The sequence below is a fragment of the Apiospora aurea genome (assembly GCF_038362705.1).
Source record: "Apiospora aurea strain CBS 24483 chromosome Unknown utg000001l_segment0_segment0, whole genome shotgun sequence".
NCBI lineage: Eukaryota > Fungi > Ascomycota > Sordariomycetes > Amphisphaeriales > Apiosporaceae > Apiospora > Apiospora aurea.
The window spans coordinates 3,463,460-3,479,642 of NW_027117388.1; the positions used below are offsets into that span (position 1 = coordinate 3,463,460).

The 16,183-nt window shown below is 54.9% G+C and overlaps 4 protein-coding genes across 4 annotated transcripts; 1 reads left to right on the forward strand and 3 right to left on the reverse strand.

The window, feature by feature from the left end:
- Window positions 1–398: 398 nt before the first annotated feature.
- On the reverse strand, window positions 399–2,558 carry PG986_001072 (inorganic phosphate transporter PHO84; the record flags this gene model as incomplete). The annotated part of the gene is made up of 5 exons (XM_066837294.1): window positions 399–468; window positions 540–1,716; window positions 1,807–1,879; window positions 1,940–2,221; window positions 2,301–2,558. 5 exons carry the CDS (start codon window positions 2,556–2,558, stop codon window positions 399–401), a joined length of 1,860 nt encoding a protein of 619 aa, XP_066706187.1.
- Window positions 2,559–4,141: 1,583 nt separating this feature from the next.
- PG986_001073 (uncharacterized protein) lies at window positions 4,142–4,366 on the forward strand (the record flags this gene model as incomplete). Its single annotated transcript, XM_066837295.1, has 1 exon — window positions 4,142–4,366. The coding sequence occupies one exon, from the start codon at window positions 4,142–4,144 to the stop codon at window positions 4,364–4,366; it is 225 nt and encodes a 74-aa protein (XP_066706188.1).
- Window positions 4,367–5,674: 1,308 nt separating this feature from the next.
- On the reverse strand, window positions 5,675–6,652 carry PG986_001074 (uncharacterized protein; the record flags this gene model as incomplete). The annotated part of the gene is made up of 1 exon (XM_066837296.1): window positions 5,675–6,652. The coding sequence occupies one exon, from the start codon at window positions 6,650–6,652 to the stop codon at window positions 5,675–5,677; it is 978 nt and encodes a 325-aa protein (XP_066706189.1).
- A 1,904-nt stretch (window positions 6,653–8,556) lies between these two features.
- Window positions 8,557–11,793, reverse strand: PG986_001075 (uncharacterized protein; the record flags this gene model as incomplete). Its single annotated transcript, XM_066837297.1, has 1 exon — window positions 8,557–11,793. The coding sequence occupies one exon, from the start codon at window positions 11,791–11,793 to the stop codon at window positions 8,557–8,559; it is 3,237 nt and encodes a 1,078-aa protein (XP_066706190.1).
- Window positions 11,794–16,183: the final 4,390 nt, after the last annotated feature.

Below are 16,183 nucleotides of genomic sequence, written 5' to 3' on the forward strand. Positions count from 1 at the left end.
GAGCCTTCCGCATCACACAAAAGTCACAGCTAGATCCACCGCAAAGCTTAAGCAACTATATTTTCATGAATATATGTTACAAGTACTAGTATACAGATTGTACATCCTTTGTCGAAAGGATCCCGGAGACTTCTCCATGCCAGCACATGGTTGCTGCACATATGGCAAGCACAGAGAGGCTCCTGGGAAAATGCGGGAAGAGCTCTCTCTCTTGTACAGGGCTCTCTATCCGGCCGAAGCAACCCAACGACTGAAGCCGCGACGCCGTGCATTGTAGGGTGAGCATGAATGAAACGAGCGCCAATCTGATGTACATAGACATACATGTGCCGCAAGTGGTAAAAGAGGGACAGAAGCTACTGCTTGTTGCTCAACCAACCGTGTAAGTGAATGAATATCTAGAGAGAGCTGCGCTGCTCGGTCGGGCCCTTCTCGGTCTGTGAAGAACTGGTTGGAGATGGAGGCGCGCTGTAGACACACACACGCATTAGCAAGTTACCTGCATCAGTATGTATGGCTGTAGTGGTGGCATTACTTACGGCAACTCATCGCCTGCGCCGAGCTCCTCGAGCGTCTTCCTGGCCGACTCGGGGATGAGCAGGGTCGTGAAGAATCCCGCGAGCATGAAGAGAGCGAAGATCTGGATGATGTGCGGAAGCCAGGGGGTACTCCAGCGGGGGTCGTTTACGGCCTTTACGGGGTCGGCGCCGATGACACGCAGAGGCCCGAAGACGCACTGGGCGATGATGGCGCCGATCTTGCCGGTAGCGGCCGAGATGCCGTGGCTGGTGGCGCGGTACCGCGTGGGGAAGACCTCGGCGGGGATGATGAACGTGGTCGAGTTGGGCCCCGCGTTGAAGAAGAACTGCATGATGGTGTAGAGCACCATGAGCGCCTCGCCCGACAGGTTCCAGAAGTGGAAGCCCATGATGCAGAACGTCAGGGTCAGCATGAAGAAGCCGAAGAGCTGCACCGGCTTGCGCCCGACCGTGTCGATGACGGCGGCCGACACCCAGTAGCCCGGTACGGCGCCCGCCAGGACCAGGATGATGTTGCCGATGGCGGTGTCGTAAAAGTGCTCGTACATGTTGTCGTTGCCGCTCCAGCCGATGGCTTTGAGGATGATGGGGTTGTTCAGCCAGAGGCCGTAGGAGCCGACATTCTTCCCAGAGGGGTTAGCCGATGCGCAGAGGCAGATAAGGGTAACATGGCAGATAAAATGAAGACTCACAATGCAGAACCATGATAGAGCAGTGCCGAGGAGGACCTTCAAATTCTTCCACTTGCGGTAGTGCTGGCCAAAATCAGCCCAGCTGGCTTTGGGCGCTTCGGGCTCTGCGGCAGGCACAGGCATCAGAGTAGGGACGCGACCGGCTTCGTCCGCCTCCACCTCTGGCCATTTGGCCCTCCGGAATGCCTCGGGGCCGTTGGAAACACACGCCGCATCTCGGGCGACGACGATGAACGTGTACCGTGGGGTCTCAGGCATGGTGAGCCGGAAGTAGAGCGCGACGCAGCCGGGCACGGCGCCCATGCCGATCATGATGCGCCACATCTTGTCCACGGCCGAGTTGCATCCGTTCGACGTGGAGCAGAGGGTGTGGGTCGCCGATCCGATGAGAGAGTTCTTGAAACCGGCCGTGACCACGAGGAGCAGCAACGCGGCCGAAAGCTGGCCAATTCCCTGCATGGCGAAGACCGCGTTCATCATGAACCCTATCTACAGGTGAGCATCAAGTGGCATTTTCCCCATAAATCAGCAGTGTTCGATGTCCAGGGGGTACAGGAGTAAAAGGCGCTACCTACCTCTCCATTTCGTCGTGGCAAATTCTGAGGTGATGGTCGCGGATAAGGGGTAGTCCCCTCCGATGCCAACACCCTGCATAAATAGAGGGTGAGCAAATCCACCTCAAAAGGGGTCCAATAGTGTTTGACTCACCATAATGACTCTCCAGAAGATCATCAGGCCCACAATGCTCATGGCTGGCGAGCCGGAGGACAAGGCCTGAGCGAGCGTGACGACGATGATGATAATGAGCTCGAGTCCGTACATGGACTTGCGCCCGACAACGTCGGAGAGGATACCAAAGCTGACTTGACCGATGACGACACCGCCGAAAGTGGCGGCCTTGATGGCAGTGTCGGCCTCGGCTGGCAAGGTTCCGCCAAAGTAAACTATCCCCAGCATCGAGGTCACTAAGCCGATGGTGAAGATATCGTACTAGATGAAATAGAGAAGAGAAGTGTCAGCTGAAGGACTGCCTCCTGCGCCACAGTGTACGGGATTCATGAACACATACCGAGTCTGTGTAGAAACCAATGCCGGCGATGGCGCATGCGCGGACATGATACCAGCCAAAGGGGGCCTTGTCGATCTCGGCCAGGGCCAGTCGGCGTCTCTCGGCTGGGTCGCTGACATGGGCGAAGTCGTTATTAAAATTGTGGAAGGCGGAGTTGCCGCCCACCGTCGTGTTGGACTTGAGGATTGCGGCGTTGACCTCTGCGTCCGACAGCAGGCCGGGCGGCGCTACTTGGATCTGGTCTGGGTGAACGGCCATGTTGGGTTCTTGAAGGTTTCAGTCTCGTTCCTAAGCTTACATCCGGGTGGTCTTTTCGAAGTCTACAGCACCTGTGCCTGGAGAAGAACAGAGAATGCTAAGGAGAAATGGAAAAGGAAAGTCCTGAGGGGTAATCGCAAATCATATATGTAGCGATCAGGGAGCTGTCTGTGATGACTGAACGTGTACTCCCCTACTCCCAACCGTGGGCTGGCATCTGTTAGCGACATGGTGAACGAGATAGCGACTTAGGTGACCGACACGCAAGATCTAAGTCGCAAGCTTCGTATCAAGTTCGATAGTTTGTTGAACTATGAATAGTCATGCTGAGCTCCGTAAGAGGCATAGTCGCCAAAATACCCGGTCTTCTTGATCCGTCTGATTGAGCGACAGCTCAGGAAGAACGGACGGCCCCACGATTCAGCAGAGCCCAAGCACCCGCGTGCGGTTGGTTTGCTGCTGAAAGATAGGGATGAAGCAAATTGATAAGCTTGTTCTCGTTTGGTCTGAGGTCGACATCATCGCGCACTGTTGATCCCTCGAGGTCCAGCTGGCACGGGCCAAGACGACAGTTTGAACACATTCTTTGCGGGCGAAGAGAAACGTGTGGTCTCAATAAACAGGCAGTTTCCTATTCGAAAAAGGATACTATGGCGCCTATGTACCACCAGTGCTGATTGAGTAGCGAGGGGATGCTGGCATGTCAAGTAACTTTAGAGGCGTCGCTCACCTAGAAGACCCAGGGTTCCTTCTCGGGAAATGCGGTCAAGAGATAGGGACGTCCCCAAAGTGAATAGGAAAGAGGAAGAAGACACGTTGGCGCAGGCCGAGTATGCCATAAGCCGAGAAGAGACATACCACCTTGGTATACTCTGAAGCCAGCGAAAGCTTGTCCAATACCTCAATGAACATACATGACTTGAGGGTGTGTGCTCTTTGACTGCTTGGCAGGGGGTCTTAGAGGTGGAAGCAGGATCTAAATACATTCTTGTTGGCTGTTTGACATGCCATCATGCATCAACAGAACATGTTAATGATAATATTAGTTGTCAGCCAAGACAGAAATAACCTGAATAAGTGGTTGGGGTGTCAGGCGCCACACCCGCAGGAATAAGAAAATGGTAGATATCATCATACCTTCCAGGGGACAGAGACCATGTGCAGCGTACCCCTACGAGTCAAGACACAGGAGTCCGTCGATGAGATCACCGTGAGGAACTGCGCTGTGTTGCCAAGATAGCCTAGGGGAGTTTTGATGGTATCAGAGGGCTAAGAGAGTAGAGTGTATCTTGATAGTCCAAGCCATTGGACTGTGGGTTCTGAAGGGGCGTTGAAGTCCCGAGATCTGGAGGACGTCATCGGCTCTTCGCCAATCTCTGGTGACACCCACGAGGGCTTCTGAGTATCCGGTCGCAAGGGGGACAGAAGCAGGGCGTCGTGCTCGTCCCGAAGAAGGCCAGCCGCCGTTCGATCGGGAGCCAGTTCTTCAGTTTGGGCTACTGTGAAGGCATATGCAGCCGACTGACACACAGTTGACAGCGCGGCTCTGCTTCCGGTGGTGGCCAAACATTGATTGCCTAGCGATGCCGGTTTCTCCGCGTGTAGCTGGTGGTCTGGCGGGTCTGGCGGACCGGAAAGGGGTCGTCGTCAGGGCGCAAATCGGCGGCAAGCTTCACAGCCTCGCCTTGGTCCTCCCAAGACACAGACCGAATGCCAAGATGGCGGTAGAGCCGCCTTGGGAGACCGCTCAGATCTGCGCGAATCAATCCAGAATGGAGCCAAAGTCACCCGACGGCGAGATGCAGTAAACAAAGTGAACAAGGTTTTGAGTTTTCGTGCGGAAAAAAGCTTCGCAATGACGGGCCAAGTTTTCCCTCGCGATTGCGCTATTGGTCTTCTCTGTTTTGCGACGACCACAGATACTCAGCTGGACCAACTTCGAGTTGCGAAAGAAATTTTTTCCTTCTTTGATGTCGGGCTATTTTCGTCTTCATCACCAGAACCAGCTTTGCTTCTGCTTGTCGTGTCGGATCGATCGGCTTTCAATCGAGCCCTGGCGACAGGTTCTGACACGACGGGCCCTCTGCCGGGTGTCTTGGCTGAAGCATAGCAAACTCGCAGCTGCCGTCAGAAGCATGCACCCATTATTCTTGGCGATGCTTGCGAATCACCCACTAGATGGGGAGGGTATGTTCAGCGAGTCGATGCTCTCTCCTTTGTGCTCTTCGTGTTCTTCATTCATGCACCGTGAGAAAACTGGAAGGGCCAGAGAGAGGTCCGTATCGCCTCTCATCAACGTAAGTGATCCAAGTCATGCCTGCCAACACTTGCACTTGGCAACTCCCGCGGCCTTACCGAAAGCCACTTGCATATATCTGACATTCTGGTCCTTGCCCCCAATGAAATCCTGGGGCCCAGGTACGCATCACGAACACTGCGCTGCACCCTAGTCTCGAGAAGCCCATCGTGCCATCTCCGCTACTTTCTCAGTTTGCTTACATGGGTCTGGTAACCAAACCGGAAATTCGCTCGTGCACTTCTCCCCAGCCCAAAGGCATCTTGTGTATCATATCATCTTGATCCACAGCTAGCATGTAAAGTCAAACCCGCCCATGAATCCATCGACTTATCATCCAGTCCAGTCATCTCGAGTAACACGTCAATTTTGGCAAGGTTCATAACATCACAAGATCAATGAACTAGGAATATGAATGTGCGTATAGACATGACAATTTGTAATTGGTGGTTGGTATATAAAAGGTATGTTCGTAAGTAGGTTTTACACAGTTAGGTCGACGTGAGCAGGACTTTAGTTTAGGTCTCGTGCCCCGGATATGTATGGGATGGGATGGGTATGGTGGTACATGCATTTCATCATGCTATATATAAAGTATGGGGATAGGATAATCTGCCCTTCTTCGTGAGACTTCATCAGCCTGCGGGCTTTGCGGGTATCCTCACAACTCCTGCCTCGACAGGCGACCCCGACCGCGAGGGGCTCTTTTCATTAAAATAACGCATCCTTTCCGTAGCGTACACAGGCAGCGCGTATATGTGCACGCGGGGGCGAGAGAGAGAGAGAGAGCTGTGTAGATCAGATGTCTTTCTCTCGCCCACTAGCGGTACGCCTGGGCGGTGGTGAAGTTATTCTGGCTGTTGAGGCTGGGGTCCTGGTGGTACTGCTCAAGCCCGCGCTGCCAGCGCTCCTTCTCGCTAGGCATGGTCTCGAAGCCCGTGGGCTTGCCCTGCTCGTACATGGTGTCGAGCTGCTTGAGCTGCTCGTTGTCGCCCTCGCGGCGGCGGCGCCAGTGCCGGCGGAGCAGCACGATGGACGCGGCGATGAGCGCGAGCGCGCCCACGCCGCCGGCCACGGCGATGCCGATGGTGGCCCCCATGGGGAAGCCGCCGCTCTGCGCGGGCGCGGGCCCGTTTTGCGCCTGGGCGAGGCTGTTGGTGGGGGGAGGGGCGACGGAGCCCGACGGGGCGGCGACCAAGCTGGTGGTCTCCGGCAGAGGCGTGTTGATGAGGCTGGATACAGGGTCCAGGGGTGGGGGTGAAGTAGTGGTAGCAGGCAGAACGCTGGTTTGCATTGTGGTTGGGGCGCTCGTCTGGGCCGTGGTGGTTGGTTCAGGCTTCTTCTCCGTGGGCTCCGCGGGTTTTGTAGGCTTGGGAGCGTCATCCGCCTTGGTGGTGGATGGTGCCGGGGGCGCAGGCTCCTTGTCTTTGTTGTCGTCGCCGCCCTTATCTTTGTTGTCATCGTCGCCCTTCGCTGGGTTGGCAATGGCGCCCGGGGCTTCGGTAGCATCCGGTAGCTTCGAGGTTGTCTTCTGCGGCTCTGGCTTCGTCGCCGGAGGAGACGGTTCCTGCTTCTCTGGCGAGGATTTCGCCGGCGGCGTCTCCTTGGCCGGCGGTGCTGGCTCTGAAGCTGTCGGCGTAGGTGCAGCGGGTGCAGCGGGTGCAGCGGAGGTGCCAGCACCTCCACCGCCGCCGCCGCCGCCGTCGCCACCACCACCTAGCAAGTTGCCCACATCTTGACCGATCCCGCCCAACGCTCCGCCCAACGAATCACCAACTCCGGTTAAAAGGCCAGCCATGATGAAAGTAAAACAGCGTGATCAAACGCTGGACACTCCAGAAGAAGAGAATTAAGAAATAGGAGGAAAGAAAAAGGAACGAACGACTACTGGGTTCGGTGTGGTATCATCTAAACTTGGGGTATTGGAGGAAAACAACAGAACGGACGGTTCTTGTTGGTTAAAAGAAAAGAGGGAATAGCCATCACATATCACGGTAGCAGCCAGGGACTTTTGTGGACTGTCTGCAGCAGCAGAAGCTGTCTCCTCCAGTCCTCCCCATCGCATGTCCATGTGGCATCCGATAGCCGATGGGGATTTGGGTGGCAAACCATCTCGAGCGACATGCCATTAGCGCGCTGCCCAGTGAGGTCCGCAGTTCAGAAGCCAATTGCCCATGCTGCGCGAGAAGCAGAGTTGGGATGACGTCCAGTTCCGAGCGGTTGGACACAGTCGACGTTTCGGAGGCCTGCGGTGGAGTGCAGCGACAGCCAAGCACAGCCTGCCGTTCGTGATGCGGCATGGAGTTGAGGGCCGAGAAAGGGAAGGATTGCCGGTGGATCGGCTGTGTATCAAACCCCAGCAGCTTGGAAGCCCCTCCATCCGTGACCACCCCTGAAGATCAAAGACGACCCTGGATTCGCAGCCGCCTTAAGTGCCATTGCCGAATTTCGCGCCTGCGTCCCTGCGCGCTGTGTGGCTTTTGCGGGAAAGAGCGCGAAAAGGTAGGCAAACGCCCCCATTTCTTTTCTCCCTGGCTCGTTTCAACACAGCACCCCAACCAAAGATTAATTGACCGCCGTCATCACATCGTGCCATGTGCCATGTGCCAGTGTGCCATGACAGCCGATGGGACCTTTGGTTGGACGCGCAGCTCAGGCATGCACGCATGGAGAGAGGGGCGTTTTCGCTGGATAACGGGCAGCCCAGCGGCTGACGGGCAAGCGGCATCTCCTTCTCGCTGGATTGCTGGGCACCCACGCGCCACACTGCCTCGCATCTCTCTCTTTCCTGGCCGTGCGTCCTATCGTGACGAGTTCAGAGTAACCTTGGGTTGCAAGATGGAGTATGGTTAATTTCTGGGCTTACGTCGCAGTCAGGAAATCCATCATGAGATGAACAATTGACGTCAAGATACGACTCCCAAGGTTGATAACAGACAACGTCTCCAGAGGGCAGTGAACCTCTGCTCGTATTTGTGTTAGTCCCGGCCTGTCAACCCCGTTCGGGAGCTTTTCGTTTTCCAAAGAATGCTTAAAAGGCAGCGAGGGTCCGTCGCAAAGTCGCCAGGCAGACCTTGCCTTGAGACTTGACAACATTCTGTTTCGTTTTGCCTTGCACCCCCAGAAAGACTCGGGACCCGGGAACGACGAACTGCATACCCGAAACCTGTTGCTTAAAACGCCTTTTGAGACACTAATTCCATGAAGTGAAGAACATGACAGAACATGAAGAATTCCCCCCCTCTGGCCCAGCGTTAAGAATGGCATCTAGTTCAAAAACAGGTTGACTTATTATTTTTTATTTCAATTCCGATACTGTACATCCAGATGAACAACGGCAAGCCAGGTTTGGCAAGTCCATCGGCCCAAGCCGAGTAATGACAATATCGTCTCGACACAGGCTTTTTCGATGCTGGGTACGTTGCTGCATGCACTCTGCCTTAGGACTCATTGAACACAGAAACACACGTATGGGGAGTACCATACATGTAATCACAATGAATAACCAATCAATAAACAGTATCTTTGAGACGCCACTAACTCGCTCCAAGTCACGCCACTATGCCATGTCCCGTAAGTCCGTGAGCCCGTAAGCCATAATCTACACAGGCAGTCCACCAAGTCGGTATAGTCCAATATATACGATAGACAACTCCTTTACCTTGCTCCCGACTAGCCCCCTACGCGCCAACAGAAAACCACCTAGCCCTCCAGCCCCGCGTAAGAGCTTAATTGATTGAGCAATGTCGTCCACTTGGGACTCTTGAGGCTCTGGAGAGCACCGAAAAGACTCTCCTTGGTTGGCAACGCGTTCGGTGGTATGCTACGGGGATCGTTGGGATCTCGTGCTTTCTCGCTTAGCCTCCTCAAGGTCGACACACCCCACGTGATGATGTGTAGTATATCTGTGTCTTCACGGGGTTGAGCGGCCCTAGACCCGCGTGTAGGTGGTGGTGGAATCGGCTCGGCTTGGTTGCAGAGGGTTCGCACCAGCCGAAACAGATTCTGCGCAAACCCCTCTCCTGACGATAGCCAGGCTCGGGTGACCCCGCTTTCGTACCCGGGAGCTAGGGAAGCAATGATATCTGCTGCCAGTAGCCCTTGCATGATGACGGGTTTCCGGGCTTCGATGAATGAGGGTAGATTGGCAGGCCGCGTTTCCTTGTTCTGGTCTGGAATGGAACAAATCGCCAGCGCAAATGTCCGTGTCAGCAGTTCGCACGACGGGGACGAAGCTGTATCTGCGGCAAAGATAACCTTATAATGACTCCGGTTCGGCTCGTCACGCGCCAATAGCTTCGCAAGCGAGTCCACGGCATGAGGCATATAAGGGTGTACCGCTGGCTCGAATGGCGCAAAGACGATATTGTCATCGGTCATGCGTGGGGCTGGACTGGGTGCGAAAGCTAGCAAGAGATGTAAAAGACAGAACGCTTGTTCCTTGCCTGGCAATTCTAAGGCGCCGGCGATATTGGACAGCAAGACGATTACATCTTTCATGAAATCCAAGATATTTTTCGGAGACCTTAGCAAGTTGTCCAATGTACCCAGGGAGCGAATAGTACTGCAAAGAAACCTGACCACTGTATCCTCTGCTAGGATCGGCTGGTTTGGTTCGTGAAACGAGAGGTTGCGGAGAATTGTGGTGATGGCTATTAGTCGATCGGCGGCGTGCTCCAGTTCACTTTCCGCATCGCCGAGCATGGAAACCTTCTTCACGCTATACTGGTCCATCCGACACAACCGCATAACGTCTTCGTACGAGGGAAGATCAATTTCGTCGGATATCGGTTTCGAGGCCTCGGCAAGATCGTCCGCTTGCTCTTCAGCGCAGTCAATCAGCGACTCGACCAGGTCGTCACAGCCCCGAAGGTCTAGCATTAGATTGGGATGGCGCCAAGATTCGTGCGTCACAGTACCAAGAGTGTCCAGAGCCAGGCGGACCTCACCGCGGATGCCACATTGAAGGCTTTTGATAAGGGCATGTACATCGATCTGACCGAGCTCCAGAGGAGGGGGCACGTCAGGCCTCCATTGCTCCAACTCAGCACCGACTTGTGCGATAATGCCGAGTTCGAAGCCTCCAAACGCGTTGTTCATTCGTTCCATTTTGTTTGGCATATACTCATCGGATTGCGAAGCCAATGGGGCTGGAAAGGCCAGCGCCGGACCGCTGGCAGTCTGCGCATGATCGTGCTGTGCGTGAGGTGTGGGTATAGGCACACTTCCCGCCTTTCCGGCAGTGGACGGCGACGGCATCGGGAAATCTCCCGTGACTGGCGTTGTATCGACACTTCGGGAAAGGCTATTGCGCAAGTGCCCTGGCGCAACAACGGGAGGTTGCTGTGCCATCTGACCTGGCTGGGGTGTAGGGAAGCCATTCACGTTGGCCTGGTGCATCGAGGGCGTCTTCACTGGTGTCTGGTGGGATGGTTGCATCTGTGGCGGCTGCCCAGGCGGTTGAACTGGTTGGTGTGGTTGACCTGGTGGCATCGGCCCTTGCGCGCCCATCCTCTGAGGTGTACCTGGACCAGACGTTGTAGGCATACCAGCCGGGTTCGCCATTTGCTGATTACGACCTTTCTGCTTGTTCCATGCCTCCTCAAACTTGAGCAAGTTCTTTTCATATATCGCCTTGATCTGCGAAGGCGCGGAAGGGAACTGTGCTGGGAATCCCACAGCCGCAGCAACCTGACCCCATGTGTTACGTGCCATGACTGTTCTATAGCACCCAAACTTGCCCATGACTAGGAAGAGCTGAAGGAGGTTGACCGGGCGGCCATCGATCTGCGGATTTGTTTCGAGAGGGAGCCTTTGTAGGTTCATAAAGCTGACTAGGTTCTTCATGAAGCTGTCTGGATTCTGCCTGGCCATCTGGGACTGTTGCGACTGCATGGACCCAGGAGGTATTTGTCCGTTGGCCATGGGCATAGGCATTGGCGGCTTGTTGTTACTGTTGCTATTGTTGGGCATCATACCGCGGCCTTGGCCCATATTCTGTGCCTGCATTTGAGCAGCCATGTGCATGTTGCCCTGCGTAAGTTGTTGCTGAAGACGCATTTGATACATCATCTTTTGTTGCTGCGCCGGATCCATGGCTCCGCGTCCGGCGTGCTGGGCCGCCATCTGTTGCTGCATTTGTTGCATTTGCTGCATCTGGGCCATCTGGCTAGGGTGCATTTGAGGCATTGGCTGGCCCATCTGGCCCATTTGCGGCATCTGAGGCATCTGTCCCATATGTCCCATCTGGCCCATGTGCCCGACTTGACCCATCTGTTGAGGCATCATCTGTTGGCCCATAGGATTCTGACCCGATGGTGGCCTAGCTGGCGACGGAGATGGCGTGTAGCTTTGACCGAAGCCTGGTGGGAAGTTCTGATTTTGCATGTAAGGATTAGGTTGGGGGGTTCCGCCGTGTTCTGAAGGAACAGGGGATGCTTGCGGGCCAAACTGCCCCGAAGCGGGCGAGAATGGATGCGGCGATGCGGTATTGACGCGTTGAGGCACGCTTCCGGGTCGTATTTGGTTGCCGGCCATGACCGGAGAAGGCGACGCAGTTCCTGACCCGTTAGGCTGTAGGTGAGGATATTGTTGAGGTTGGCCGACGCCGTGCTGCTGTTGTGCCTGTTGCTGCTGCTGCATCGCGTTAGGCTGAAAACCCGGATAAGGTGATTGCTGGGGCGTGTCGGCGCGTGATGTCGGTAGCATGCCCGGGTTCTGTCGAGGCGACGCGCCCATGCTGTCTTCTCTCGGCCGGGGTCGCTTGGACGGCACGACGGAGTTGGTTTGATAGACGGGATTCTGGAAGGAGGGCGACGCATTGCGCATCGGGCCGTTCTGCATCGCCGAGGCTATCTGCTGGGGATTCGCGAATTGACCAGCAGCGGCGGCTGGATTGAACTGGGCAGGATTGGCCATGAAGGCCGATGGATCCATCATGTTCGCGCCTCCCCGAGGTTATTCGGATCGTTCATGTGCGGGAAGCCGTTGTTGCCATTGTGGTTCGGTACGGCCGCTGCCTCATTCATCCAAGAGGTCATGACTGATGGAGTTACCAATGGGAACCCATCAGACTGCGAATGCAAGCGGCGTCAGTAATTACAAAAAGAAACTAGAATTAGATAGCGACAAGACCATTCAGATGGAAACCCAACAAAAAATGGATGAGCAGTGACACGTCGCGATGCAAGAGTCGCGTCTGTCGCGGGTCTGGGTGACTACTGACCGATGCAAGAGATTGAATTGAAGGAGGTAGCAGGTTTGGGGCTGGGGTGTTTGGTGTCGGCCAACGGCACTTGGGGAAAAGGTGGAAGAGAAGAGAGAGGGAACGTGCTTGCTGCTTTGCTTTGCTGGGCGTGGGCGTGGGCGTGGGCTGGTGCTGGTGTGTGTCGGCCGCGTGCGCTGCGTCGGCTGCTTGTTGCGTCTGCTGGCTGGCTGGCTGGCTGGCTGGCTGGCTGGCTGCTACGTCCGCCGCGGGAAGATTTTCTCTGAGCGCCGCCTCCGAAGCAAGCTTCAATGGCAGAGAGCGAGCGAGCACGATTGATGGGAAGAGACACCGACTACGGCAGCACACCGCGTAGGCCGACTCCGAAAAAAAAACCGGGCAATCAACGGATGGTAGCACGAGACAAGCCTCTCGATTCGATATATCTCCAAAGTATCAGCCGGGCCAGGGTAACAGGAGATTGGAATTGAGCGAGGACAACGAAAAGGTCTCACCTAAACGTTAGGCGCGCTCCAGCATTGGTTTGCTTTTGGGGGAGGTGATTTGGCAGCTTCTCTCTCGGGAAATCAGAGCACTGTCTGACGCCAAGCCACGCTAGGCCAATAAGGGACTAGTCTATTCTAAGTGGAAACACCAAGCGAGATTTGAAGTTGGCTGGCCGCAACCTGAAATTGATAGCACCGCAAGTAGCTCAGGCGCTACTTCTGGTGCAATATCGGAGAAAAGAGACTTCTGCCGCAACCAAAAGGTTGACAACGGGTTCGCAAAGACAGCGAAAGAAACAGAAAAAAGAGGACATGTCCAGTTTTAGTTGGTGGTGTGGTTGGCTCGGACCTTGCTGATGTCCGCCTTCTAAGCCTGCCTTTGTCAACTCTTTACCTTTCAATTGCAATGTCTTCTTGACGAAGGCCCAGCAAAAGAGCCAGTGGTCAACAACGGAACACTCCGTCCATCATCAATGGCACATTGAGGATGGTTTTCATCGCTCCAAGGGGGAGGAGCGACTCCAATCGCACCAACAAAAAGAAGCTCCATGCACACACTCGTGATGTGCACAGCTTGCAGCTTCACGTCGGATGGAAATGCCAACTTGCGCTTGCAGGCTGTGACTTACCTGAATTCCCCCTATTAGTGGGCAGATTCCATTACCTGTGGTCAATGATGTGAGATTGATTCAGATCGCCAGATAAGCCATCAGTCCATGGATGGGTTGGTCAATAGTACGTGGGTTCAAGCCTTGAGCGATCCTGGGATGCCCATAACAAGTAGGGGGCCTGCGGTGTATGCGATGTGTACGTCCGGTCTCTGTCGATGCAGTGTCGAAATCCGATCGAGCCGCACCTACATAGACGGCCGTACGGCCCTGGGGCTGCAGTGTGTGAGAATCGATTTCAACCTCACGGAAGTTGGTGCCAAAGTCGCTGGCCCAGGTGGTGGTGGCACAGCTTGCCTCAGCGCACCCGGGCCTTCCTTCATGTTCTCTCTGTAGATTGCCGCAGTGTGGCCTGGCTCCAGGTTGGACACCCACGTCCCTCGCCATTTGGGTCGTTTGTGCATAGCGCTGCCCTCAAATTGTTGCCCGAACCAACACGAAAGAATCCTTTTTGTGTTTGATAGTAGGAACCGACATTGGCAGCCACTTGCAAGGCCATCGAGAAAATCAACACTCTCCTGGCAGAAGGCTCAAGCCAGTCCATGGGGAAGCTCGCAGGTGATTTGGCCCTTGGGGCCACGAGGACGCTGCAGGGCTGGGCAGATGCTGACAATGACTGCAAGCTGTGCATCCCTGAATGCGGTTGATCCGGGTGTGTACGTCGCCGCCAAAAGTGGCCAATGGAGAGGCCGGACAGAGTATGGAGCTAGTGCCCAAGTAGTTGGTTCCAACACGAATAACGTCGTCTTATCACCCTGCCGGCTCCCACGTCTGACTCGACCTCCCGGGCAAGCGTTTCTGACGAAAGTGAAGGCTGGATGAACTGTGGCCGAGAATAATAGAAGTTGTTGGTAAGGTCAACTCAACTCATCATACATTGGCATATGCCAAGTTGGCTGGGTCGAAGCGTGTTGCGTGCGAAACCTGGTCTCCTGCATGATGTGGAATTTGCGGGGGCGCGCCTGGTCGAACCCAATCCGTCCGTCCACATTCCCATTTTGGTGTCATTCTTTCGAAACAAGTGCCGTCTGTGTCTGCGCGCAAACTTCGAGTCCCAGGCAGTGAGCCATATGTTCGATTCGTTCTCTCCAGAGACAGAGGAGCGAAGAGTCCGTACCTGGGGGCACATTTTCTGCGGTGCTTTTCCCCGTTTCTCGCTTCCCCCTTCTCGCTGATGGTTGTTGCTGGTTTCCCGTATCAAATGGCAGCCCCCGTAACTGGGATCGAACCCGTAAAGAACTGTAGCCGGCGCTAAACTCCGTTGGAAGCTTCAGTTGAAGAACAACGAAAGCAAGCGCACCGCAGAACGCAAAAACATATGACGGGCAGAAATCATGAAGAAGCCGAGTGGGAGGGGAAGGGAGGAGAGAAGAAGACAGGAACAGCCACGGAGAAAACGAAGAGAAGAAAAGACGGTCACAAGGGAAAAGGGAACGGGGTTGCCAGTTTAGGTACAAAAGCTTTAACATCCCATCCCATTTACTCACTGACTGACAGGTACCTACCGATGGCTGGCTCGAGGTACTTTGGATGTATCTTATCCAATCCAGCCATCAATAGGACGGCCCGTCAACTGCGAAATTGACGCTAACAGCAGCAACCAGGCAGGGATCCATTTCGAGGCCATTTCACCCTGCAGCAGAGCGCCGAGCAGCACCCTACGCAATTGATACACAGTTGAAGGACAAGAGAAGAACCAGGTCGACACATGAGATCAGAAAAGCCCGTTTGACCTGGGGCAACGCAATTCCTTTGGTTTGTTTGCCCGCCTCTCCAGTTGAGAGTCTCATTTCCCCCAGTCGTCATCCGTTGGATCCTGTGGGAAAGAGAGAAAGCGGATAAGCTCCAGCTTCTAATTGCAGACACCAGACCCTATCCTGTTTCGTGTACCAACAAGGCCGGCAGTGCGTTGCTGGAAGTAGCCGTTTGCGAACAGACGACGCATATTGTGTGTTGGATCTCTGGGACACGCAGATCTATCATCTCGCCCCCCTCTGCCCTCCTGCCCTCCTGTCCTCCTGTCTCCTCTACTACCGTACTCACCCAATCCAGGCGAAGGGGGCTCGCTCACTTCTTCACAGCAAACCTTCGTCAATCTCTTCCGCTTCCCCAGCGTCCTTCACACGCATTCCACCCACCCTTTAGGTCGGAGCATGGGCCGCAAGAATTCTCTTTTGATTTGACTCATTACTGACAAAAGCTGCCGAGTGGACGACTGATAGGCTCCAGAGGGAGCTGGAGGTGGTGGGAACCGTCCGTCGCTGTCACGTTTCCATCCCTGTCCCATGTATCCCCCTCGTGTCTCCATTTTGCCTTTGGTGTTTCCCGATGCTAATGTAATAACAAACCACTGCCCAAGGTAGTCACAATGATTGACCGCATCCTTTATCCTGCACCATTGTACATGAGCTGATGCTTCGCTTGGGATTTGGGCCGGAAGATCAATGAATCTCACCAATACGATACGCCAACTATTGCCGTTCGTTCAACCCTCCAATCCGCCCCCCTACGATTTGAAGAGGGGAGAAGACTCGGAAGAGTTGGTTAAGTTGGGCGAGCCGGATCCACCTTATAGGCCACTGGAAGTCAGGGTCTACCTAATCCGCTGTGGGACGGTTGTACCGATCACGATATCGCGGTATGTATAACAACAACACATCCATACCTCATCAATTGCGGCCAAATTTTCCCTGACGGAGAACGAGCGAACAATATTGCGCACTCCCCCCCAATCCACGGGTGAGCTTTCTGGAACACATGCAACACGAATCCTTTTCGCCTTGGTCGGGGCCGTCGCAAGCCATCGCTGGGTTCCTGATGATCATAACGCTTAGGCCTGTGCCACTCAACGCTATTTTACCCCGTCGCCCCTCTCCACCACAAGTACGCACGCTCTGGGCCTCCTGCTGCTTCTGGCGGCTGCTGTACATACACGTAAGTCGCAGTGTGTG